A 27108-nucleotide genomic window follows, 5' to 3' on the forward strand; every position below is an offset into this window, starting at 1 on the left:
TTTTCTATGATAAATACTACGAGATTGATGGGTTTTTTTAAAAAAAACATTTTCTCATTTCAAAATGGCAGAAAAGGATGCTGCTAGCTATTAGCAGCTCTGATTAGAGGTAGCTCTAGTCTAGTGTAAAAGGAATCTGGGACTGCAAATTGCCCACCTAGGAAGCAGCAGGCTGAAATTGAGAAATCGATTGCTCTGCTGAAAAACAGATTTACAATTTATGTTGCAATTCTGTCAATAGACACTCAAATTCTATTGGCAGTTTTCATATATGCTAAACCATTTTGTTAACTATGCCTTGCAGGATAAATCACAATTTGATTGAAATTTCAAACCACTATGTTATGTCTTGCAAAATAAATTGCAAATTTCCTTGTAATTTCAGACTAAACTAAATCATAATAGCCAAATGGCTGGGTTTATTATGTTAAGTCATAATGTGCTTTGGGGAGGGGAAGTTGGCTTTGAATGAGGAATGAATGAACCCATTGTGTTTAGTGGTTTACACCAATTAGGATATATAGAGCTTCAGGTGTTATGTTTGAGTTTGTATATCAAATAGACTTGGAGGACCAGCAGAACTGTTAACATTCTGATATCTCTTCTCTAGTAACTTTCTCAAGTTGTATTGAAATTTTAGGTATGCATTTTCTAAAATTATATCCTGCTCATTTCAGCTTCAAAATTACTTCAGGAATATTTTCATTTTGGCAAAAGCAGTTTGATTGATGATCTGTTGCATTTTCAGAGGTGCAGATAAAGCTTGCAATTCTCCTTAGATGAAAAAAAATCATTGGAATTAAAAATGATTGAAGTCTTAATACTGAAGGTATTGTGATTAACTTTTAGTATATAAAAGCTTTTAGTATAGTAAAGCTATGTGAACATATTTTAATATGGGTTTTATCATACTTATTAGATTGAAAATCCAGATTGCTTTTGGGTCTGCATAATAGGAGGCAGAAAATTTATAGACAATGAAATGGAATATAAAACACTTCAGACTGAAATGAATGAATTCTATAACAAACATTATCGATGTGTGGATGCCAAGCCCTGTGCACTAGAAGAGGGACAGGTGATTTTTCTCAATCTGATTTGTTTGGATATATCTAGAAGAAAAATGAAGCTTGCTCCTTCCTTCCTTCCTTCCTTCCTTCCTTCCTTCCTTCCTTCCTTCCTTCCTTCCTTCCTTCCTTTTGTTTATGTGTTTAAAGATAACAATCCTTCCAAAAATACTTATATGCAGTGCACTTGTGATAGCAAATATTGAACAAATAATTGTGGAATTCTTGATCATAGCAATGGCTTAGTGGGATGGTAAGGTAAGGGCTAAGAAAGCTTTTTTTGATGGTGAAGGAAAGAGAATATTAGAATGTTATACTTGTTAATATTAGGATGTAATATTTTTGTCATGACAGTGGAAAATACATTACTTTCTTTTAATCTTGAGCAGAAAACATGGAAATACGCATTTCTTCTGCAAAATCCATATGCTAGATAATATTGAAATAATTGGATTTGGAATGAAAGCCAGCTGAGTGACTTGGGGCCAGTTCTGTTCTCTCAAGCCATAATGTCAGGGTCCTGTGACAAGTCAGTAGGTCCCTTTTCTGTTGGAACCAATGGATCAAAGTTTGATGGATCCAAAAAGTACACTGCATTTGCAGGGGAAATACTTAGGAGGAAGCGGATTTAAATAAGCAATTTAAATGTCTGGAAGAATACCTGAATAAAAATATATAGAAATCTCTGGTTCCTGCCTGACCTGTATTTTATCACACACATACTCTGCCAGTTGTTATAAAAAACAACAACATAGATTATATAACATTAAACATTTATATGTCTTTCTTAGGTTTGTGCTGTTTACTTTGAGGAACTGAAATCTTGGTGCAGAGCTGTTGTTAATTCAATCATATCATGTACGGATTATTACATTGCGGAATGTTTCCTTGTGGACTATGCCAAAACTGTTCCTGTAAAGACTGAAAAGTATGTGTTTATAATCTGTAAAATCACCCAGCAAAGGATTGAACCAAGAACTGAAACATTTTAGTCATAATGTTGCCTGTCTGCCCAATGATATGGACATGGCCCTGTTCTGTTGGTGTGATCCAGCTGATAAGTTAATGTAGACATAGTGGGACATTTTTGGATTCATGCTCAGCCTAGGAATTTTTTTTTATAAAATTAGGGTTGGCTAGTTTTTAAATTTAAGAAAGAAGAACAGAAATAGATTTGTCAGAAAGTTCTTGAAGAACATCAGATTGTGCTCATTTTTAGGTTACTGTATCTGGTTTTCTCTATAAAGAAGCAGCACTTTTTTATAAAGAGAAGTTATAATCTGCAGTTTGAACACTAAATCTGAAAATTATTGGCAGTAATCTGTTGTGAAACCTGTTTTCTTTCAGGATCTGTGTGGTCTTAAAATCATTTATGAGACTGCCTTATAGAGCAAAAAAGCTTAGCTTGTACTGTGTCAAACCACTAACACTACGTGTCAACTACTACAATGACAATGCAGAGATTGTGTAAGTATGGCTACTGAGAAACTACATTAAATATTCTAAGAAATAGAGACTCTTCTGCATAACTGCTGTGTGACTTTGAGCCACTCAAAGCTTCTCTGTCGGCCAAACTCTCCTCACAGGGTGGGTTGTGGGGAAAATAAGAGGAAGAGTATGAGGCTTCTTTGCTGCCTTGAACTATTTATAAAAAATAATAAAGGTGGGATAAAAATTAATCAGTAAAAATAACTTTACTAGTCAATAGAACTTTCCTGTTTTATACCTGCTTGTACAAATGCTGTTTGCCAGATTTTTCCCGTATTTTCTGTTTATTTTGCTGCAGTATAATGCATAAAAAGCCCCATGTGTTTCTTTCTAGGCCTGCTAGCAAATGGGACATTGCAGCTGTCCAGTACTTCCAAAACCTCCTGGATGGTAAAGAAAAACTAGAATAACCTCTTGTATAATTTCAGTTACATGGCAAATCTATTTTTATAAAACGGGCGGGGGAATAATGGACTTAGGAGACTTATATTTATAAATTGAGAGTTGTGCAGAATTCATCTTAGCAAAACCCATTCCTCTTTTCTTTTAAGTCTAAGTGAGCAAATGTGGATTTTGGACACAACTATCTTATAAGCTTCTCCTCCCCAGTCCCCATGACCTACTACAACCATACAAATGCAGGAGGTCCTTGACTTACAACAGTTTGTTTAGTGACCCATTCAAAGTTGCAACAGCACTGGAAAATGTAACTTACGACCGTTTTTCACGGTCACAACTTTTGCAGCATCCCCATGGTCATGTGATCAAAATTCAGATGCTGGGCAACTGGTTTATATTTATGACGGTCGCCGTGTCCCAAGGTCACAGGATCCCCTTTTGCGACGTTCTGTCAAGCCTTGGTGGAGCAGTGGGCTAATGCCTCCTTAAGTAACACCAGCTGCCTATAATTAGTGCAGGTTCGAGTCCCACCAGGCTCAAGGTCGACTCAGCCTTCCATCCTTCCGAGGTAGGTAAAATGAGGACCCAGATTGTTGGGGGCAGTTAAGCTGACTTTGTAATAATGCCGCTTGGGTGTGTGTGTGTGTGTGTGAAAGCCCTAATAAGCAGGCATATACATAGAATGAAGGCTACTGCTAAACTTGTAAGCCGCCCTGAGTCTTCGGAGAAGGGCGGGATATAAATGGGATTAAAAATAAAAAATAAAAATAAGTCAATGTGGAAGCCAGATCCACTTAACAACCAAGCTACTAACTTGACGCCCAAAGTGATTCATTTAACACCTGTGTCAAGAAAGGTCGTAAAATGGGGTAATATTTAACAAATGTCTTGCTTAACCACAGAAATTTGGGGCTCAGTTGTGGTTGTAAGTTGTATAGATGCTGGTTGCCAAGTGTCCAAATCGCAATCAGTGACCTGGTGACGCTGTGACAGTCATAACTTCAAGGACCAGTCCTAAGACACTTGTTTCAATGTCATAACTTCAGATGGTCGTTAACAAATGGTTGATTGTAAGTTGAGAACTGCTTGCACTGGTCAACGTCCGGTATAAAGAACTGATCTGTTAAAAAAAAAAGCCTTACTGCTATGGTAATCTAATATGCCTCATTTTATTCATAGCAGCCACTCAAGTGGAGGCCAAATTATGTGCTGTTGAAGAGGATAATCTTGCTGTCTATCTTTATGTCACAATAAGTGGTGAAAAGGTAATGTTTGCAAATTACATACAATCTTTTAATTTGGCTATTGGCTTGCTGGCCATGTTAAACCTGGCCAGCAGAATCGAAAACAATGCAGTCTTCATGCAGCGCTTGTAGTTTGTGCTGCAGTATTAGATTAGAATTATATTACTTAATCGTTGCTCTGTGAATTGAGGTCTCAAACTCTGTTTCAAAGTTCTACATACCCTAGCAAAGATCCTCTGTTGTTAGCAGTGATGTATGCTGTAGCTGTTAAAACAACCAGAGCACATTTAAGATAGTTTGGATAAATATTGCAGTGCCCTTTTATGCTGCTCTTAATGTGACATTTCTATTCTGGCAAAACTGCTTAAACACTAGAAATGCCTCGTTGACATAAGTGTGTCACATTAGTAATTTCTAATATGTAAGCATGAAAAGTTTCACATGTTTTAATTTCTCCCCCTCATTAATCCTCACATTGCCAGACATTGTTTTTGTCACAGGTGTGTGTGAATGATGAGCTTGTGGCCAAGAACTTTGCTTGCTACGAACTGGGCAAAGCAAACCAGAGAAGCGCGTCGGAATCCCTTTCAGAGGAGAAGAGTCCTGTAATGCTGCTGTGGCCAACGTTACTGCGAGAGTCTAAGGTTTCGGAGATGCGTGAGTATGAGAAATCAGTTACTCAAGTCATAGGTCAGTAGTGATAGCAGCTGAGAGGAAGCCTCTTCTGGAACACCGTCTGCCAGGCACAGGTTGGCCCAACTGCCAGGAATGTCTTAACATGCTATTCCAATGTTCTCTGATTAGCAGTGCAGTAGCAGAGATGAAACTAGCAGGGCAATGAGACCTGGAGCTGTCGGAGGCACTAGCCACGTGCCTTTCAGGGCTGAAGAAGCTGCAAAAACTGAGTGAAGGTGGCTGATTCTTCCTAGCTGCAGCGATGTTTGGCTGCAGATTTGTTTTAAAAAAATAATAATAGCAAGACACAAAGATACATGATGGCTATTTGGAGTAGGTAGGCCCTGTGTTTGTAGGCCTGTGCTAGGGCATCTCCCATGAACCAATCAAAAAGACGGGGGGAAAACTAAGGTGCATAGTTTGGTTCCTTGAATGCTCAGTGAAACCAATGTTTAGTACTAAACCCAAATTGGAGTTTTAGAGCGTGCTGTGCACTATCCTATATTTTGCATTGTTTTTACCTGCAGTAGCCCACCCTGAGACACTCAGTGAGACAGGTGTTCATAAAAATGAAAATTTTACTTTATTTTAATTTTACTTTTTATTAAAATATTTCCAGGACATGGTCTTCAGAGGATATATTTTAAGCGTTTTTAGTAAAAAGACACTTGTACCTGGGTTTTTTTAGGTGCTGCTGTAATTTGTGATGATTCTGAGAAAGCAGAGTTTAAGCATTTGCCAGAAACTAACTTACATAATACAAAACAGTCTGTAAGTACTAAATACATCCTTTTTTTCTTCTTGGTTTTCACATTTTAAGCATTGCTGAACTGTTAAAACATCCAGCTTATCTTATTCAGTTTATTGTACTGTTGATATGGATTGTAACTTGAAAAGAAAAACTTGGAGAAACCCCATTAATTTTTTTGAATGGTTGACTTCTAAATAATCGTGTACAGATTATACAGGAGCTGATAGCACATATCAGCTGTTTATGCTATTTAGCTGTTTTAAGAAATTGATATCAACTATCTTGCTTTTTATTCTGGCAACATAGTGAGATCCATTCAATTACAAACATAGACGTGACCCCTTTCATAGAGTCTTGAATAAAAATGTGATTTACCTTTGTTTGCCTGCTTAGGATGTAGTGGTGCCTGTTTCCCCTTTGAAGCAAGGAATAACTTTTTCTGTACCAACAGACATGCAAACAGTCAGGTATATTTTAAATTTTTATATTTCATTTCTGTTTCGTTACTGGTAAGATACTATTTTATTAAACAAAAACCATGGGAAATCGTTGACTGGCATTAGAGAGCAAAAGTAATGTTTAAATTTAAATTGACTTATTTATGTTCTTCTAATAAGAGACTGAGGGATGTTTTAAAATCTTAATATTATCCATGGATTTCTTCAACAAAATATTGATCAAGTTCAGCTTAATAGTTTTCTTCTTATGTATCTTGCTTATATTTCAGTTCAAGGGTGGGCAATTAATTTGCTCAAGGGGCCACATGAGGACCTGGGACTATTGTGCAGGGCTGAAACAAAAGCTCCTGGCTGCATTAACGCACACTCACCCACAAGACCATAGATTTAACCAAGGTGGTAGTGGCCAAGCCGATCTGCTACTGTCACCAGGGACAGGCAAAGGGCCAGAAGTGGCCCAATGGCCGTAAAATACCCAGGTCTATTCTAATTGCATTTTTCATAATTAAAAGGTAAAGGTTCCCCCGCACATGCATGCAAGTCATTTCCAACTCTAGGGGCCGGTGCTCATCTCCATTTCAAAGCCGAAGAGCCAGCGCTTGTCCGAGGACGTCTCCGTGGTCATGTGGCTGGCATGACTAGATGCCAAAGGCGCACAGAACGCTGTTACCTTCCCACCGTAGTGGTCCCTATTTTTCTACTTGCATTTTTACATGCTTTCGAACTGCTAGGTTGGCAGAAGCTGGGACGAGTAACAGGCGCTCACTCTGTTACGCGGCACTCAGGATTCGACCTGCCAAACTGCCGACCTTCTGATCGACAAGCTCAGCGTCCTAGCCCACTGAGCTACCCCTTTTTTCATAATTAGCTGGGATTTTTTTAAAAAACCTGTGAATAGAAGGCACCTCTGCATTCCCTCTCCCCCCCACCCCCCATGCTGTTTTTCAGGGAGAATAAGGATCTCAGAGTTTAGAAAGATTCCTGATTCATGTGTGCAATTTCCCAGCTGTTATGTTTACAGATGTTGCTAAGATTTTCTCAAACAGTTGTGTTTCATTTTAGCAGCTTACCTAAGACAAGCACCAAGATCCAGGAAGTGGAAAATGATCTCTACGAGAACAACCTTGGGATGAAGTAAGCCAGGGGTGTCAAACTCAATTTCATTGAGGGCCGCATCAGCATTGCGGTTGCCCGCAGGGGGCTGGGTGGGTATGGCCAGGGTGGGCGTGGCCTACTGGGTGGGCATGGCCAGCTCTACATTGTTCGTATCAAGGGTGCCTATGGGGGCCTGGGCAGGAGTGGGACAGATCTGAGGGTCTCTGGCAGAAGGAGGGTCTCTGGGCCAGGGCCAAGGCAGTGGGGGCCATTCCCTCACTGTTTCCAGGATGGCTTCACGGGCCACATGAAACCATTTCGTGGGCCGGATCCGGCCCCCGGGCCTTGTGTTTGACATGTCTGAAGTAAGCTTTTTCTCATCATGAGAACCAATATTTATAATGCCCAAGTAATTAATATACTTTGTATAAAGAATGGGCAGGTGTATTTACAGTTCTTAATTGAAATAGGTCTAATTCTGTGTTGTTTCAGAGATGGTACTGCATCTCTTCAAAAATAAAGGTGACTTCTTGTTATAAACTAGGAGCCTCTAATTTCAGCTGGCCTTAATATTGAGCTGAAATGTGTGATTGCCAGTAATCCTTAATTTTCCCACAACAGCACTATCTTGACTATGATGATATGCTGTGCTTCAAAATATTTGAGCTCCCTGAATTTCAGAAAAGCAATTATCTTGTATACTCCACTATACTTGGAAAAAGGCAGCCCTTTTCTCTGAATTAGTACTTGGAGAGGCCCAGAAAGCAACCAAAAGGCATTTAATTGCTTCTTGAGCCTTTCCAAAATCAAAGTGAGGCGGTGAACCTTTATCCAGGAAGAGAATGGAAAGCTTACCAGCAGACAGCTAATCATTTGCATTCTTTTTAAGAGAGTCATTGAGGCCACTTGGAGGTTTATCTGTGTCTTCAGGGACCTCTGAGCAGGGCAGATGTGTGTGGAGTTTGACCACACCAGTAAAACAAAAAGGAAGCTTGCAGTCCACCAGAGAAAAATCGAGTTTGAGGAAATCCCAGGTGACATCACCTGTTGTCGTTTCCCAGGGGTTAATCCTCAAAACCGTAGAGTTGATCCATTTACTTAAAACATTGTAGATACATACCATAGTTGCTAATGAGCAGTTCAGTTCCTACCATGATGGAATAAAACTTTTTTAATATTAGGAATTAAATGGGGTAAACAAAACAAAAAGTTACATTATCAGGGGACTGGATGTTGTGTTTTTAATAGGTGAATAAGTCCTTGTTTATAACATCAGTTTAAAGGAAACATTCTAATTTGAAATTTGGATTGCTGAGTCTTGGGGCTGAATTTGCTAACCGAATGAACCAGCAAAGGTTATTCCTTCAGCTCAAAACAGCAGGAAGTTGTATACGGTATTTGACCCTCAACACTTTCTGAGGCTTGGAGGAAAACCAAAGGCTGAATGAATGAACTTTTTAACGAATGCTTAAAAAGTCAACTTGTGTGTTTTCAGGCTTCTGCAGTTTTTAAACCCTGATTCTCTGAAAATGGCCACCGGACAAGAAACAGAGGTAGTTCCAAGAACCAAGTAGATTAACTTTTAATGTTTTAATTTGGGTGAACATTTTGCTGAAATGAGAAATGTTTTCATGAAGGCATCAGAAACTGGAAGCTTCAGATTTACACATTCTTAGAGGTTTCTTGGATGTTGCAGGATCCAATTATCCTGGGACACGTATATATTTGCCTTCATTTCTTGGGTGTTTTTGATTATTTGCTAAAGAAAAATAAACTAAAAAAGTAGAAAACACTTGTGTCGGGTTGAACACTAAAAATAAAAGTTGTGACACGGTCTTTTTGTCTTTCACTGGTTTATTCTTAGGAGCTTAAGCTGAATATCACTACATGTCTTCCTGTTGTGCTGAGTAATAAAATCGAACCATGTCCATCTCTTGAAACTGCACCACTGTTTCCAGCTTTAAAAAAGGTAGCATTTACAATCTTTTATACGATATAATTTATCATATTGCAGAAAAGCACACGGTGATGTCTTTGGTCATGCCTTGATCAACTTCCTTAAACAGCAGTGACTACGTTGTTCTGAACAAAAGCATTCTAATAATCATTTTTGGTTATTTTTTGCAGCGTTCAGCACAGTGGTATTAGTAATTAACAACCGTTAATAACGGATGCTTCTGGGACTGCCAGAGCGGTCTTAGGCTTGTTTACATAAATTCTTTCCATTTTGGCGGCGGTAGCCCGGAAATGGGGGGAAGGGACATTATTTAATGACAGCTTAATCTTGATTCCTTCAATAGTAGTAGTAGTCTTCAAGTTTTGGGGTTCTATAATCTCCCAGGATTTGAGATGGACACCTAACTTAGAACCACCATTAAAAGGGCACAACAAAGAATTTTCTTCCTGCGTCAACCTAGGAAGTTCAGACTTGCTCATGGAGCTGTTTATACAGTTCTACAAAGGAAATTATTGAGTCTGTCACCTATACTGTCTGGTTTGGTACAGCAGCCAAGCAGGACAGGTACAGTCTCCCCTGGATAGTTAGGATAGCAAAAAAAAAAAAATGCAACCAGCCTGCCCTCCATTGAGCACCTATGTATTTCATGACCAGAACGAGGGGTGAGAAAATATCTACAGACCCGTCACATCCTGGACATAAATTGTTACAACTCCTCCCCTCAGGATAGCACTATAGGGCAGAGTTCCCCAACGTTTCTGGCTTTGCAGACCTGGTGGCGGGGGGGAGGTTGGTAAGCACACGAACAGCTCCATTTGTACAAACAGTGTGCATGCATGCCTGCTGCTCACACAAATGGCCCGTGCACACATGCTTGCGCTCGCCAGCCTTTTCCGTGGCCCTGTTGCAAACCCCTCACAGCCCAGAGATTGGAGATTTATTTATTTATTTTATTTTATTAAACTTATATACCGCCCTTCTCCCATAGGACTCAGGGCGGTTCACAAGTTACAAAAATTAAAAACAATTAAAATAATTACACTAACCTTGAAATATAACCCGATTACAATTAAAAATACAATTAAAACCCCAGTTAATACTCTCAGCCTGGGCCAGAGAGCTCGAAGAGCCAGGTCTTCAGGTCCCGGCGGAATGAGCGAAGGTCAGGGGCAGTCCTAAGCTCCACGGGCAGCTGGTTCCAAAGGGCAGGCGCACCCACAGAGAAGGCCCTCCCCCTGGGTGTTATCCGCCGGCATTCTTTTGCCGGCGGTACCCTGAGGAGACCCTCCCTGTGGGAGCGCACAGGACGAAGGGAGCTTGATGCCGGCAGCAGATCCCTGCTAATAGGGCATTGCAGACCAAGATACAGGGACAGGTTTTTTCCCCTCAGGCCATCACTCTACTGCAGGGGTCCCCGGCCCGTGGGCCAGCAACCGGGCCGCACAAGCAAGCAAAGCCCCATCCACGAGATGCAGGCAGCACACAAAACCACACACCCTTCAGCCCGCCGAAAAACCTGTCCCAGGAACCGGTCCCTGGTGCCCAAAAGGTTGGGGACCTCTGCTCTACTGAACACCTAATTTTCATACTATTGTACTGTGTCTTAAGTATATTTAGTATGTACATTGAGAGCTGCTGCACCGGAGACAAATTTCTTGTGTGCCTAGTCACACTTGGTCATATAAAGTATTCTGTTCTAGTCTATTTCTTGTAAGCAATATTTAACCAAATATTTTGTGTTTCTTTTCTGAAAGGAGCTTTTAAGAAATCAATTCCAAGGACCTAATCATGTACAGTCTTATTCCTGGCCTGCAATAGCACGTGGATATGATTCACTTATTATCTCTTCTGAAAGTAATCCACTTTCATATCTTCTGCCAATCATTACATTTTTGCAATCAAGAAATTGCTACATATCGTTATCAGCTAGACACGGTGTAAGTGGAATATTCAGTTAATGCTTCACAATTGCCTTAACTGGTGGCAAGTGCTTAAAGTAGGCTATAGGTTAGGTTATTATTGTTCATAGTTCTCTTGTTGCATTTTTTAATTATGTGGGGTGTTTTTTAATGAAATTCTTTGCATGAAAGGAAAATTGATTTTGGAAAGAGGGCAGTGATCTAAAGATAGCAATAATTAAAAAAACATGGGTACATTGTAAAATGTTTGGGTGTCTTGAGTAAGTCTGTATTCTTTGTAATGCATAGTCAACTTACTTTTTTAAGAAGTATGATCTACATATTTCTGATTCATCTCTGTATAATGTTTTGTGCATGTAGCCAATAGCATTAATCATATGCCCTGGCCAGAAGAAAGCAGAACTGGTGTTTGAGCTCCTGAAAAAGTTCACCCGTTGCTCCCGGCCTCTCTATCCGATGTTGCTTTTCCTGGGAATGAATAAGGAAAAAATCAAGAATGTAAGAATTTCAAGCGGATGTAAGCAAAACTTGATTAATTGTATTGCCCACGTGAAGGAATGAGCAAATGAAAGTCATAACAAAAATATAAAGGCAATCCTAAGGAGGAGGAACAGAATTTTAGAATTAACGTCATTGTCTCTTAAAATGTTTAACCGTAACCACAAGCAGTCCTCGACTTACAAGTAGTTCATTTAGTGACCGTTCAAAGTTACAGCGCCACCAAATAAGGTGACTTGTGACTGTTTTTCACACTTAACAACCACTGCAGTGTCCCCCTGGTCACACGGTAGAACTCGGACGCTTGTCAACTGGTTCATATTTATGACAGTTGCGGGGCCCCAGCATCGTGGGATTCCCCTTTTGTGACCTCCTGACAAGCAAAGTCAATGGGGAAGCCAGATTCACTTTAAAATTGTTACTAACTTAAAAACTGCAGTGATTCGCTTAACAGCTCGGGCAAAGAGAGGTCGTAAAATGGGGCAAAACTCACTTTGAAAAGTGTCTTGTTTAGTCACAAATTTTGGGCTCACTTTGTGGCCGTGAGTTGAGGCTTACCTGTACTGATAGATGAAACAAAGGAAAGCTTTCTTCGTTTCGCGTAACGAGGTTTGTAAGAAGCGTAACTATAAGCCATAAAGCATAACAAATTACCTCAGGTTTCCCAGCTTTCTCCAGGCTACGGTATCCTTCGGAGACACCAGTTAGTGTCGGGTGTATTTGAGCCACTAAGTGAATAATGTTTTATTTATTTTCACTTTTGAATCCGATGAGCTGGTAGAAGCGATGCGTTCCTTTTCATTTTACAGGTGAAGTCGTCGTAACGACCCCACCGAGCTTCTTGCGGCTGCTCGAGCATCACACTTTAGCCTTCCTTAGGTTGTGTCATCTGGTGTTGGATGAGGTTGATGTGTTGTTCTCTGAAGCCAAGGAGCAGGTGAGTTTGGCCTTGGAAGCACCTTTTATTTATTTATTTATTTTTATTTTATTACATTTATATACCGCCCTTTCCCGAAGGACTCAGGGCGGTTTACAGGGTAATTAAAAACCAAGATACAAAAGTTAAAAACAATTTTTTTAAAAAAATTATATTTGTCCCTGTATAAATAAAACCCCTTTTGGCCTCTGATGAAGGACTAAGTGGCAGAAAAGATTTCTTCCCCCCTCTGCCCCCCCCAAAAAATCAGCTGTGCTTTTATGTTACTCCCTATATAAAACATTTCACTGGGGCAGAGAGCTTGACTTTGATGCAACGGAACGGAAAGAAAAACAGGAAAAAAAAGTGGATCTAGCAATACGTCAACCAAAATCATAATTCATTTCAAAGGAGCAGGTAGTAAGATGTTGCCTTCTTGCCCCATCGTAATCTTCTATAGCAGGGGTGTCAAACTCAATTTCACTGAGGTCCGCATCAGCATTGCAGTTGCCCTCAGGGAGCCGGGTGGGTGTGGCCAGGGTGGGCGTGACCTACTGGGTGGGCGTGGCTGGAGTGCGTATGGCCTACTGGGTAGGCGTGGCCAGCTCTACCTCGTTCGCATCAAGGGTGCCTATGGGGGCCTGGGCAGGAGTGGGACAGATCTGAGGGTCTCTGGCAGGAGGAGGGTCTCTGGGCCGGGGCCAAGGCAGTGGGGGCCGCCGTTCCCTCACTGTTTCCAGGATGGCTTCGCGGGCCACATGAAACCACTTCGCGGGCCAGATCTGGCCCCCGGGCCTTGTGTTTGACATGTCTGTTCTATAGAGCCATCCTCTGTTGGAAATGCAGAAGGTAACAAGGAAGGTTTAATCCCTTTTTATAGATACTTACTATTTTGCAATACTACAAATCTATCCTGAGTGTTGAAGAAAAGGAGTTTTCACCGCAGCAGATTGTTGCTGTTGGAAACCACTGGGACAAAAACCTAGAGATTTTAACAAAAGAATTTATGAACGATCCATATATTGTAATTACCTCCATGGAAGAAGCTGCCATATACGGGAAAGTGCAACAGGTAAACATTGTTTTTATATATCTTGTCTATATAATAGTGGGTTTTAACTTAGCAAATGCACCAAAGGCAGCTGTTGAGATGGCTCTAGTAGGTAAAAGCTTAAATATATTAAACAATAACAATCATCAAATTTCTGTGCTGCTCAGCTCATGGCATATAAGAGTGTCCAGGTGGGAAAAGATTCTTCTGTGGGGAAAAAAAGTGTTATGGCATCTTTAAAATTCAGTACAGGTAATCCTCAACTTACAATAGTTCATTTAGTGACCGTTCTAAGTTATAGCAGCACTGGAAAAAGTGATTTATGACCATTTTTCACACTTATGACTGTTGCAGCATCCCAAAGATCATGTGGTCAGAATTCAGATGCTTGCCAACTGGTTCACATTTATGATGGTTGCAGTGTCTTGGGGTCATGTGATCTTCTTTTGCATCCTTCTGACAAGCAAAGTTGAGGAGGCCAGATTTATTTAACAACCATGTTCCTAACTTAACTGCAGTGATTCACTTAACAACTGTGGCAAGAAAATCGCATAATGGGGCAAACGTCACTTTAAAATTATGTTTCCCTTGGCAACATAAATGTTGGGCTCGATTGCAGTCGTAAGTCAAGGACTCCCTGTATTGTCCCCTCAGAACAAAGGATCAAATTGAGTGTCAGCTGAACCATTGGCAATTTCTATCTTTTAGTCCTTGGCCGTGTATAAAAAACGATTGTGGATTATCTGCCTAGGAAAATAATCGCGGTGGAGTTAGGTGTCAAGGTTCCGATGAATGAGCGGAAGGGTTTTTTAAAATGAATGATTTGCATTCTAACAAGTTTGAATAACATATAATTTCAGGTTGTGCAGCTCTGCCTTGAGTGTGATCGGATCTCTACTTTACTTCAGACATTAGATTTCACCCCTACAGATGCTCAAAAGACTCTGATTTTTACAAGTTCCATAGAAGAAAGAGACATGGTACACAAGGTATCTCCTTCCTTGAAAATTGCCACGGTTGGATGCCCCTGTTTTAGAACCTGTGTTTAAGCAAAGTTAAGAAAGGATGTTAAGCATGGTTTCTTCAGGGAGTTGTAATAGATAAGTGCGCAATAATGAACGGATTCGCACATCCTCCTCTGACCCAAATAAATGGATCACATTGTATGACTTATTTTCTGTCGACCAGCTTTTAATGAAAATTCTCTTACGCTGCATATTATTTGACATGATTGTATCCTCAGGCAGTAGAGAGCATTTCACTCTTTTGCTTGAAAATAAACCCAGGAGTTGGATTTCATTCTGATTATATTGTTGAGCAGTGGAACAAAACAATCAGCCCTGGCACCCATCTTGTATTGGGTAAGTATCTTCTCTAGGCTGTTTCTCGAAATCCGGTTGACTTTAACGCTCCCTACTTATGGTTTAATTGACTAAGTTATAAAGCATTGTCCAGCTTTAGATTAAGATCAGTGCACATTCGACTGCGACCAACTATAACGAGGGTCTTATTAAACCTTAGGCTAGGATTTAATCGTATAATGGAAAACAAGAGATGGAATTAGTAAGAACAGTATTTATTCTCGATGCTTCTCTTAACCCATCTTGTCTACCTGTTCCAGGTGGTTATTTTCTGCATATAAGGGATGTGGTTTGCCTTATTTGTAGCTTCCTCCCAAGTAACTAACTATTACTCTGAAAGGGATATATATAGGAACACTCCTTTAATTTAAGAATCAGGAGATGAGACGAATCCTTACGTTAGAACTGAACTTACAGAATCCTGTAGGTTTGTGTTGATTATAAAGTGAGCTAGATGTATCTAGAAATGTGGGTGTTCTTTCCAGTTTTTGACAGCACATAAAAAGAAGCTTTTGGATTATGGATCTTCTGATTTTTGTTTCCAGTTTTAACGGATGACTGCATGGCAGCTGTAAGATTTACAGACGCAACACGTGTCATTCATTTCAGCTTTCCCCCAACTCCAAGAATCTTTGGTGCCCGTCTACACGGTCTGTCTGTTAACTTCCAGAATCCAGTAGAGAAGGTCTGAGTAAATCCTAATAAATTGTTTGTCAGCATGAAATACTGTTCTGCAGTTTCAAATAGAAAAGCTCTCACTGGGTCTTTTGTCTCTAATACTCTTCAGGGGCCCTTGATCCTCTGGCTCTGCCAATAACTCTACTTATTATTAATTCAAAAAAAAAAAGATTTTTAATTTATGCCTAGAATTTTCTCTCCAACTCACAATGTAATGATTTCTTCCTCTGTTCTTCCGACCTTTTTTCTTCCGTCCGGGCGAAGAGTCCATCGCTGGGAAAAGAACAGAGCAAAGCCAAATCCATCTTACTGTTGACGGAGAAAAATGCCTGCCACGCAGTGGGAGTGTTGCATTATTTGAAACGGGCAGAAGCCTTCATCCCCCCCGACTTGTACAACTTCACCAGGGGAGTGTTGGAAGCCAAAGAGGAAAAGAGAAGCAGGCAGCCATTTTGTCATTCCCTTAAGGCCTATGGAGTATGCAAGTAAGGAAATGCCAAGGCCAATTGCGTCTATGGAGACTCAGTCATCCAAGTCATGGTTGTCACAAAGGTGCTTTTTCGAAAGGCAACTGAACTTTGTTTTTCCCTGAAGACGTTTCACTTCTCGCCAGAGAAGCTTCTTCAGTTCAAGGAAAAACAGTCCCAGCTGCCTTTTGAAAAAAGCACCTTTGGGCCAAGGCCATTAGTTTTAGCAGTTGTTTCCCATGTTCTCCTGCTATAACAGGATAACTTAGCAAAACATACAGGCAGTAGTTGAATGGCGGCAGTTTGGGAGAATCGTTCCGGCTGCTGTCCGCATTATCCTTTGATAATGTGAAACATCTGATCCACCCCAACTAACAGGAAGGAAGAATTAAGATTTGGCTTCTTATCAAAAACAACTTGTTAAGGAATGGAGAAGAACAGCACCAAATCATGGATTTGTCGTAGCAAAATTGTTCAGGAATGCAGGGCTCTGTGGCTCTCATTTGGGATTCATAGAACCTTTTGTTTTTATTCGCCGTAGCATTCTGTTGTGCTCCAGAGACAAGTCTGCAAATGTTTTGTTTTGTGGACATTTCTGCCCCTGTGTTCTCTATGCAAGCAGTGATTACATATATTCCTTTTTCATAATTGCTTGCGTTATTCTGTGGCTCCAAACAGTGCAATATTTTGGAATTGCTATCCCAATATTCTTTGGTTACTGGATTTAATTGTCTCCTTGTGATCGTACAGAAATAAAAAACGCTGTCCAGATCGCCATCGCATTAACCTTCAAACTGATGTGCCCTCAAAAGTGGCTGACGAAGCTCTGCAAACAGGTGGAATTATAACAGTGAGTCCGTAAAACACCTTCAGTTTCTAAATATTTAAAATAGGTGAGCAGGTCTTTGCAACTCTAAAGGTGGGCCGGATGGTCTTGAGGAAACACCACTCTGAGTGTGATTGTGTGTAAAGAGAATAAACTTATCCTTTCTGGAAGCTGGACTCGCTTGGGTTTCATGTCACAGCAAGCCAATCATAAAACAGAGGTAACCTTAAACCAAAAAGTTAAGTGAATCTGGCTTCCCCTTTGACTTTGCTTGTCACAAGGTCGCAAAAGGAGATCGTGTGACCCCGGGACACTGCAACCATCATAAATACGAGTCATTTGCCAAGCGTCCGAATGTAAATCGTGTGGCCGTGGACGTACCGCAATGGCCATAAGCATGGAAAACGATCCTAAGTCACTTTTTTCAGGGCCACTGTAAATGTGAACGGTCACTAAACAAGCCCTTGTCAGTCAAGGACTACCTGAATTTCATGACGTTGCTATTCCTCCCCCAGCAGAAGGAAAAAGGGAAGAAAACAGTGGCTACCAGGCGTGGAGGTTTTCCTTCCACACAACCAAACAGAGATGGGTGCAGAAACTTCTTGTCACATCCATGGCCCAGGCCAGTCGCCCTGTGGATCAGAATGGGAAGCCTGCTCCCCTTTCTGACAGAAAACGCTTTTCCTCAAACACTATGCCTCTCTCTGCAGCTGGATATCACCCCAACTGCCCCATGTCTTAACATTATTTTAGAAGATCTTGCAGAATTGCTTCGGCTTCCTAGACTTCAGTGCTAGCTCTTCCCCTTCCCCCCCAGCCCAAAAAAACCCCAAGCCTTGGAACAAAAAAAAAGAGAATGGGGAGAAAGCAGTTAAAACAGATGCATTTTTAATGGATGTTTACAATAAATAGAACCACCTGGTAGAAATCTTCCTTTGTTGATGTCCGGGAAATGTGCTGCGGTTTTTTTACACGCATTTTCTCTCTTCAGATACTGCCTCTTTTTATTGTGGATGCCACAAACTATTTTGGCCGCCTGGTAGGGAAATGGGGCCGTTGCTACGCAGCTCTTGAAACAGAGATGAAGGGTTATTACCAGGAATCTAGCAATCATACCTCAGTTGACAAAGTGGAGAAGCTGGCAATATATGGACTGCGGGAAGAAAATTCTTTCCATAGGTAGGATACATGGGCTATTGTAGAAGTCAATTAATGTACTCGTCCCTAAGCAGGGCAGTCATAAAGCACAGTGCCACGTGACCACATCGCGTGGCAACAGCAGTCCCAGTTGCAATCATAACTCCAAGACGTGACGGTTATTAAGGGGTGGAGGAGTCCCAGCTAAGGGGTGGTGTTGGGGTGCCACAGGCTGCTGGAGGCCAGGGAAGAACCGATGCAGTTGCAGGAGGACTAGTAGAGGCTGCGGAAGGAAAACAGGAGCAACTTACCAGAGCAATTTGCAAATTTCTCTACCAGCTTCCCCATAGACTTTGTTTGTGGGAAGGTTGCAAAAGGCGATCTTGTGGCCGCAGCTCCCTGCAGTGTCATAACTGCGAGCAGAGCACCTAGATTCCAATCATAGGGATGCTGCGGTGGCTGGAACTTCCAACAATCAGCTGTACCTCCAATTTTTTTTCCAGCACTACCATAATTTCCACAACCACTAAATGAACGATACACTCAGAGGACTCTCTGTGTAACGACTGGTATATTGATGGTCTAAATTAGAAGAAGAAGCAGACAATGCTGTTTCCCTGAATGTCACTCTGTCCATAGACTCACTCTTGGTCTGTCAGGGAGTCTCTTGTCTTGCCTAACTTCATTACTCCCAGGGTAACAAAGGGACCATGTGTAGGCCCTATGCAGAGATAGCCAACCTCCTTGTGGGCTTTTAGGAAATTCTCACCCTTAAAGTTACTTCCCCAAGCTGGTTTGTTTGAGCAGCAGACTCTTAAAAGGGCCAAAGATAGCTGTAGGTTGTAAGCCTAGGGAATATGAACTGAATGCGCAGTTCATTTGTTGCCCTGCATTACACACTGTGGTAGGTTGTACAAGTACACAAAAGGCCAATTTTGCACGTTTTAACAGTTGGAATTTCCTGCGTTCTCTTAAAGGGTTCAAGTGGTAGACTTTGGACAAAAAGAAGACCCCGGGGTGTTTTACAACGTTCACATCAAGTACATAGATGAAGGCAGAACTGGCTATGTTCAAAATTATAACTTGCTTAGTTTACCGGAACAGTTTCAAGCGTTGCCTCCTCAGGCTGTGGAGTTCATAGTTTGTAGGGTTAAACCCATCGATAATGAAGCAGAATGGAATCCAAAAGTAAGTTCTCAAAATTTGGAGTTTGTTTGATTTGGGTTTTGTTCTTTGCAAACACTGAATACTTTTGTCTTAATAATGGAAATATTATCTTTTCCAGATGTTCTGATGGGCTAACATGCTAAATAATGCCTAATGCCTGACTTTAAACAAGAAACAACCAATATGCTTCTCCCCCCAACCCCCCCCCCCCGGTTTATTTATAATTTTTCTATTGTGCAGAACAATGACTGGGATACACTGAATCCTTATGAGTTAATTAACATATTTAATAAGCACCTGTTCGTATAATTGCTTGCCCTACGGCTACACTATACTACTTCAGTAAGCTATTAAAAAAGGATGTTACAGTCGTTGAAAAGGAACGTGTCTCTACTCTGAAGATTGTCTTTGTTTTTTGTTAGGTGTCTAGATACATTAATGACAAAATCAGAGGGAAACCACATGAAGCAAAAATAGCACTTATCCTGGGAAACACAATTTGGGTAGATCCAGTGGTATGTAATGCAGAGTTCAACTGTTCCCTATTTCCTTCCTTTGAAAATAATAATAACAATAACAGTCTTCAACTTATGACAACAATTGGAGCCAGAATTTCCATTGAGTGAGTCACGCCTGATTTTACAATCTTTTTTTTTTTTTGCCACATTGAAGGGAATCACTGCAGTTGTTAAGTGAATCATGTGGTTGTTAAGCAAATCCAGCTTCTCCCGTTGACTTTGATTGTTGGAAGCCAGCTGGGAAGATCGCAAATAACGATCATGTGACTGGAATACTGCAACTGTCGTAAATATGTGCTGGTTGCCAAGCACGTGCATTTTGATCACCTGAGCATGGGGATGCTGCAGTAATTATATAAGTCCAAGGACTGATCGTATGTCACTTTTAGCAGGGCTGCTGTAACTTCAAACAGTCGCTTAATGATTGTAAGTCAGCTGCCTGATTTGAAAGTTTTCCCAGGTTTTGAAATTAGACTGAACAGGTAGTTTCTTCCGGGTAATAGATGTGATCAGTAGCTTGAAATTCTAATTTTCAATAGGATTTTGCTTGCTTTTCTCTTTTTTTGTCATTTTGTTTTACATCTACTTGAAACTTAAATCTTAGAACCAAGTGAAGGACAGTAAGGTCTGGCTGGGTCTAGAAATGTCCAAAATTAAAAATGCAGTCTCAGTAGATGACCATCTTCTAAGTGACTGGATAAAACAAAAGGATGAGATTGCAGTCATAAGTAGGAGCAAGAGTCACGCAGTAATATGGAGCAGCAAAGGATAAGTCTGCAAATAAATGTCACTTGTTTGTAATTCTAGATTCGAATCACTAAACTTCAAGACCTGAAAACTTCAATCAACGAATATAATATTCGCTCTGAAATCCTATCTACTGGATTGGGAGTAGACAATCCTGAGCATATACAGGAACTTGAGAAATTATTTGATGAGGCTGAAATACCCCTTGAGCAAAAAGATAAGCCTGCATTGTAAGATATATTTACTGGCTGCATACACTGAAACTGGATGGTGGCTATTCAGAATCATGTTGAAATCATACTCATTAAAGAATTACGTTAGTATTTAGTTTCATGCTCTGTAATATTCCAGTGGTCGTGGGAGTTTGGAAATTAATGAGGTTAAGTTGGATATTTATAGCTCTCATTGAAGTTGATCTGTCTCTGTTTCAGGAATTAAGTGGCCCCTAGAATGCCTGGTTGACATTAGGTTATTCCAGACACAAAGGGATAAGCATACAGCACTCCCCCAGCTCTGCATATACAGCCATGGGTTCCCTACCTGCCACCCACCTTCGGTGGCACACACCTTGGCCTAACACAACAACAAGCACAGCCCTTACGTGAAAAAAAAATACCAAAAGACATTTTTATTTAATACGAGATTAATAGGCCGAGAACACCGATAGCTTTAGAACTTTAGAAATGACAGCTTTAGACTTGAAAGCATCCTTTGGTCTTCTGTTTCCAAGACTTTAATTATTTGCTCATAGGGAATCTTTTAATTCAGGTCTTTGCTTCGAGATAGTTTATGAAATCTCCTCAGGGCCTTCTCCCCTGTGTTGCTCTTAAGACTTTTTCAAATCACTTCATAAAGAGGAGAGTAACGCTTCTTTTCAGCACATAACAAAGTTGAGTGAGACCAAGTCAAGGGAGATTGTGCTCTTTTGTGCCAATGGTCATGAGATCATCTGCTATGGATCATCCTGCTTCCCTTCTCGGAGTAGAGGCGCTCGTTGGGTGGAGGCTAGGAAGCAACCTCCACCTTTCCATTTTCTTGCCAGAAAGCTCCAGGCCTGGCTACATCTTCCACAGAAATCTAAACCTCACAATCCACTAGAGGGGGGCAAAGAACCAAGAATATAGCTCTTTTCTTTACAATTTGGTAGAGAACTGTGGGTTTTTTTTCCCCCTAGCAAAATATTTTTGTCCTATTAGATACAAGTGTCTCCCCAGATTTCTGCCGCCTTTACAAAAATAAAAGATATTGTTAAACAAATCGGTCTAACTGCATTTCGAAGTAGCTGTCTATGGTTTGCCTCCTTGATGCCTCTGGAAAAATCTATACCTGGTGCAAAAGTTTTCAAGAAGAGGGCATCTTAGTGTGCTTCCTTCCCTAGACACTTGCTTCCCTGCCAGCAAATTCTCACAGTCAGACCACCTGAAGAGCATCTGCATTCAAATATTTTATTAGTTTATCAAAATATAAAATACAGAAATACAAAGAAAAATGAAAATCAGGGTGGGAAAAGGGAAGAGAAAAATGTGTGGGGTAAAGGGGAAAAGCAAAAGGAAATCATTGGCTTCCAACTCCTTTTGGTGCAATAGAATAAGATAGTAACATAAAACCTCAGGCTTTCTACTTTTATATAGTAGTATATACTAGCCATTTCTGTAGCCTATCTAATCAAAATCCAAGGCCATTTGAGAGCGTCACGGTTGCAGTGTTTTTCTCCTATCGCTAGCAACAAAGTAGAAGACAGGTACTTCCTTGAGCTTTGGCAAAAAAAACAACCCGAAAGGATCCGAGAGCTTTAAAATATATATTGTTTGAAGCTAAATCTGTTTTCCCTTGACCGAAAGCTCTGCTGATCCAACCTTTGGGCCACGAAACTTGTTCCTGTAAGGTGTAGATATGGATCTTGTCTCTCCATTCCAGAGTCCATCCCCCCATGGATGGAAGAAACGAGAAAGCCGAACCTGCTGAGCAGAACATCTCAGATCCCGCAACTCTCAGCTCGGAGACCTCAAACGAACAAGCCCTACCCATTGTACAGAAACGGCGACAGAGCCAAGATCCTGTGGATGATGATGCTGATTCTCAAGTGCCTTTAGAAAATCATTGTAGTAAGTACAGTGTAGTAAATGAACGTGTGGAATGTAGTATCCGTAGGAGGAATTTTGTTCTGAAGAACAGGAAAGATACAGAGTCCTGCTTCAGCAGGGGGATTAGACTAAAAGACCCACAAGGTCTCTTCCAATCCTATGATTCTGTGTGCTGTGAAAAATTCTGATCCTTAATGGCAAGATTGTAGACTAAGGAAAAAGAATATGCAAACTTTGCTCATTTCTCTTCGATTTGGCATTTGGGAAACCTCTAGTGCCAAGGCATAATATGTCAGAAAATTACTTTCTGAGAAACGCTGTTTGCTTTTCTGTCCTTGAACATACTTCAGCAATATTAGTGCTGATGATTGCCATTTGAAAGATGTTTAGATGAGGACTATTTTTGTTCTTTAGATATCTTTACCTTGAAACAACCTTTCTAATTAATTAAATGCCATTGGAACATTGCATTCAGTTTACCCATTGAAATCTGGTAAAGATAGATGCCACATGAATTTAACTTGTTTTATGTCTTAATTTAGATGAAACGGTGCAAAATAAGAACAAGGAAGACGTTCCACAGACTTTGCCTAAATGGTATCGACCTTTATATGTGCCTTAGTTCTACAGAGCAGGGTGGAGAGTAATGTTTTTTCTTGTTCTCCCCTTGTCTATCCTGGGGTTCAGAGGGCTGTTTTTAGAAAGGTATCTGGAAAATATCCATTGGTGAAGTTTTAAAACTTCTCAGAGGAAGTCCAAAGTTAGGGTTGTTTGAGCAGTGGTGGAAAGTATCTTATTTGACATGTAAATTGTGTACCAGTCGGACAACTGGAAAATGCTTTTTTAAAGGGTGAGGCAGCATCACAGCAAAATTATTTCCAGAAAAAGTTGTGGAAGAGCGGAAGGCAAGCTGGCAAAGACACACACACACACACACACACACACACACACAGAGAGAGAGAGAGAGAGAGAGACATCCTGCAAATTCCCCCAAAGTGATTCCCTCTTTTCTTTTTTTTTCTTCATGCATTCTGTTCATTGTTTCTTGTTTTTACATATCATCGTGTGTATATTGCGGGTTAAGAAAGCTACATAGCTTTGGAATCAATGTTTATTTTTCTACTTTTAAATAAATATTTTACTCTTCCAATTTCAATACGTAATTATTCTTTCCTTAAATGTTTTTGCCCTACTTGATGACACTGTCTTCTTTTCAGAGTATATTTGTTTTTAGTTTTATAATGTAAAGGTTGAACAGTTGCATCTATTTATGCAAAATGCAATTACATAATGTAGCTGGCAGGATTAAGCAATTCAACTATTGGGGTCATGGCCAAGATCTCAAGTCACTGAATAAATATTCAACTTTTCAGTTGGATGCTTTGTTTTGCTGATTTGGGGCTGGGGGGAATAGACAGATTTATTTAGATTATTCGTGGAAGAATAATAAACACTGCTTATAAGCTAAGTTACTTCATGAGTACTGTATCTAACTTCATATGTGAGCAGCATTCGTATTTTAAAAATCCACTTTAACCCACTGTTTTAACATTTCAGCTTCCATCCAACGATAAAATGGTTTGACAAGCAAGATGTTGTTGTTGTAAAGATAAAATTGCAAAACATTAGTAATTATGACTGCAGGATTTTTGAACAGAGGATCACTTTCAGGTAGATTGATTTGTACGGACAAAATCTTTTCCAAGTGTGGTTTTATTGCTTTTTGACAAACAAGATATTTTAACATTTGTGCAGTGCTTTGGCAAATGGCAAATTTTATTTGGCCGATTTGGAGCTGCAGACAAGCATCCTCAAAGAGAAATCAACTTGTGCACTTAAGGGCGATGGGCCCACCATTCTCCTTGTAAAAGTGAAGAAGGAACCTTGGTGCAACTTGTTAAAACAGAAGGTGAGTTGTAAATAATAACAATAAAAAAAGAGACTTGCTAAAGCATTTGCGTGATATAATGAGGCATTTAAAATATTTGTCAACAGAACCATCATGTATCTTTTGACTTTGATTATCTGGATGATAACGAGGAAAGAAGCCCGTTCTGTGTAGGTAAGCAGTCCACTGTTTTATGTGCAGCATCTTCACCTCTTAAAGTGATGGGAAGAGGTTCTGCACTTTTGCAAAATGTTCTGGGGAAGAAATGTATCCACATTCACATACCACCTTGGAAATGGAGTATGCATTTGAGGCTCAATTGTGGTCAACTTAAGACCACAATTTTCTGTTGCTGTGCAAGGCAATTGTTAACGTGAATGGTGCCCCCTTTTACAACCTTTTTGGCACAGTTGTTAAGTGAATTGTTGCAGTTGTTAAGTGAGTCTGGATTCCCTCGTTGACTTTGCTTGCCAGAAGCCAGCTGGGAAGGTTAGAAATGGTGGTTATATGACTTGGGACACAGCACCTGTCCTAGGCACATGCCAGTTGCCTAAGCACCCAAATCACATGACTGTGGGGATGCTGTAAAGTTCGTAAATATGAAAACACGTCATGAGCCTTTTTTTTCCAGTGCCGTTGTAAGTTTGAGCGATCACTAAACCAAAGGTTGAAAATCGAGAACAGCCTGTAATTTGATCACATGGGTCTCTTCCATGAGCTTGTGTGTCTGGCCAACCAAACTCAAATTGAGACATGGGCCAACTCATGCCTGCATAGTACTAACGCAGGGATCTGTTTGCAGATTACACTGCATTTCATGGTAAAGTTGAAAGCTGGCTTATAAATGTATTCTTAAAAAGTCTGTTTTCATACATTTGTATAACAATGTTATTTTCTCTATCAGGATCAAGTCTTAAGAAAGTGTATCAGATTCCTAAAGGGGTGTGTGAAGAAGAAGAGGAGGAGGAGGAGGAGGAATCTTCAAAAGATAGTGATTCAGAGAGTGATTTATCCTCTTGTTAATTATATTTTGGGCTTTTAGTCTTTGATCTCCTACAAGGTTAAAGTATCTAAAATAGATAGTACAAAACCCCTTACCAAGCGCATTGGATGCCTTTTTTCATAGTGATACAATCTCAGCATTTTATTACATTTTGATGACCCAGATGTTGAAAACAGGACTTCTGTGGGGTGCCACATTTGCTGTTTATTGACAGTTATAATTCTAAACATGCTCCTTGCAAATGAATCTTAACAAAATTGGGTGAAATTTAATTTGATATACGAATTGATAGTTACATCAAATTTAACAATTAGACAGGTACACTATTGGAAATTCCTTTTAAGTTGCAGTTATATCAAAATACTTCACAAAGAAAGCATGTTTTTTAATTTTGCTTTTTTTAAAAAAAATACAATATAATCTGAGATTTTTGTAACGCTACATGGTGCTAACAGGATAAGCTGAGCATTTGTTGTAAGCTGGGTCTTAAGGAAATTAAAATGATGAGATACTTTATTTGTGAGGGATAAAGCATATAACATTACAAAAGAAAACTTTGGGTTCTTTTTTATATTAAATGGTGTGTATTTGTTTTGGAAAATGTTCAAATATTTGGTTTTGCTTTCAGGTGTAATAGCTTTATTGTGGCATTGCAATAGACCAGCTGTGTCAATCAAAACATCACATATTTCTTCCTTGAGCAGAAGAAAATAAAAGTATATCACATAATTTCTTGGAATGTCAACATAGAAAATCTGAAATGTCAATACAGAAAACCTGTAATTATAGATGCAACTTATACAGAATACTAACTTGCAAACTGTTATTGACATGGAGGGCTCTATTATATGGTTGTGGGTTAAGGGCAAAGGTTTTTATTGTAGTCAGGAATTCTTCACACTCACATTCATTATAAGGATGTTTCTCAACCCCAACAAATTTAAGATGTATGGACTTCAACTCCCAGAATTCCTCAGCCAGCAAAGTTATCAAGGTTTAGAAATTGTGTTAGAAATATACGTCAGGTCTGAAAATCTATAGTTACTGTACAATCCAGTTCCTCTAGTTCTATAGCTATGCAAAGTTGATCAAAGTAACAGGAAGTACAAATCTACAAACAGTCTTAATTTTATAATTCTGCATTCAGATAAGTCAGACGCTTGATCCTTCTCTGAATTAATATTGGTCTTGTTAACTGTTGTCTTTCTGAGAAAAAGAAGTGTTCATTAAAATTTAAAATGAATAACATCTGTTTTGTAACACCTTTCTCTATTTGTGGCTTGAGACTACTATAGTCTCAAAATTGTCCTAGAGGCTAATATTGAAACAGCAACCTTTAGGGAACAGTTCTGAAAGTTCTCACATTTTTAGTAAAAGCCCCTGAATAATTTTCAAAAACTAATATTCAGTAATGGTAAAAAGTCTGTGGTCTCCAACTATGATATGGTCCTGGATTCTCCCATACTTGGTATTTCCTAAAAAAGAAAACAATGCTGTCTTGCATATTGCGGGGAGTGACATTCTAACCGATTTTAAGGATTGCAGTAATAAATTTCACCAGTCTTTTAAAATGCTTTGTTATCTTCCAGAGTGTACCTTGGTAATTAGATTTTGGGGCACAGTGCAGTTGTCCTCCTTGTTTCTTAAACATCCAACATTGTTCGGTCCCAAAGGTAACGCTCTGCATCAACCTCATAGTTAAAGCTCCCACCGG

General features: G+C 39.9%; 1 protein-coding gene across 1 annotated transcript; it reads left to right on the plus strand.

The window, feature by feature from the left end:
- Positions 1-805: 805 nt before the first annotated feature.
- On the plus strand, positions 806-26608 carry TDRD12 (tudor domain containing 12; the record flags this gene model as incomplete). Its single annotated transcript, XM_081335560.1, has 31 exons — positions 806-829; positions 920-1078; positions 1859-1995; positions 2415-2534; positions 2890-2945; positions 4134-4219; positions 4699-4888; positions 5562-5644; positions 6018-6091; positions 7145-7216; positions 8673-8730; positions 9042-9146; positions 10889-11071; positions 11414-11570; positions 12361-12488; positions 13348-13539; positions 14379-14507; positions 14762-14879; positions 15425-15564; positions 15822-16042; positions 16775-16874; positions 17842-18029; positions 18965-19175; positions 19577-19669; positions 20480-20649; positions 22337-22524; positions 23046-23100; positions 24061-24174; positions 24259-24412; positions 24499-24565; positions 25296-26608. The coding sequence occupies 31 exons, from the start codon at positions 806-808 to the stop codon at positions 25412-25414; spliced, it is 3891 nt and encodes a 1296-aa protein (XP_081191686.1). The 3' UTR covers positions 25415-26608.
- Positions 26609-27108: the final 500 nt, after the last annotated feature.

Source organism: Vipera berus (genome assembly GCF_964194415.1).
Source record: "Vipera berus genome assembly, chromosome: 10".
Lineage (NCBI taxonomy): Eukaryota > Metazoa > Chordata > Lepidosauria > Squamata > Viperidae > Vipera > Vipera berus.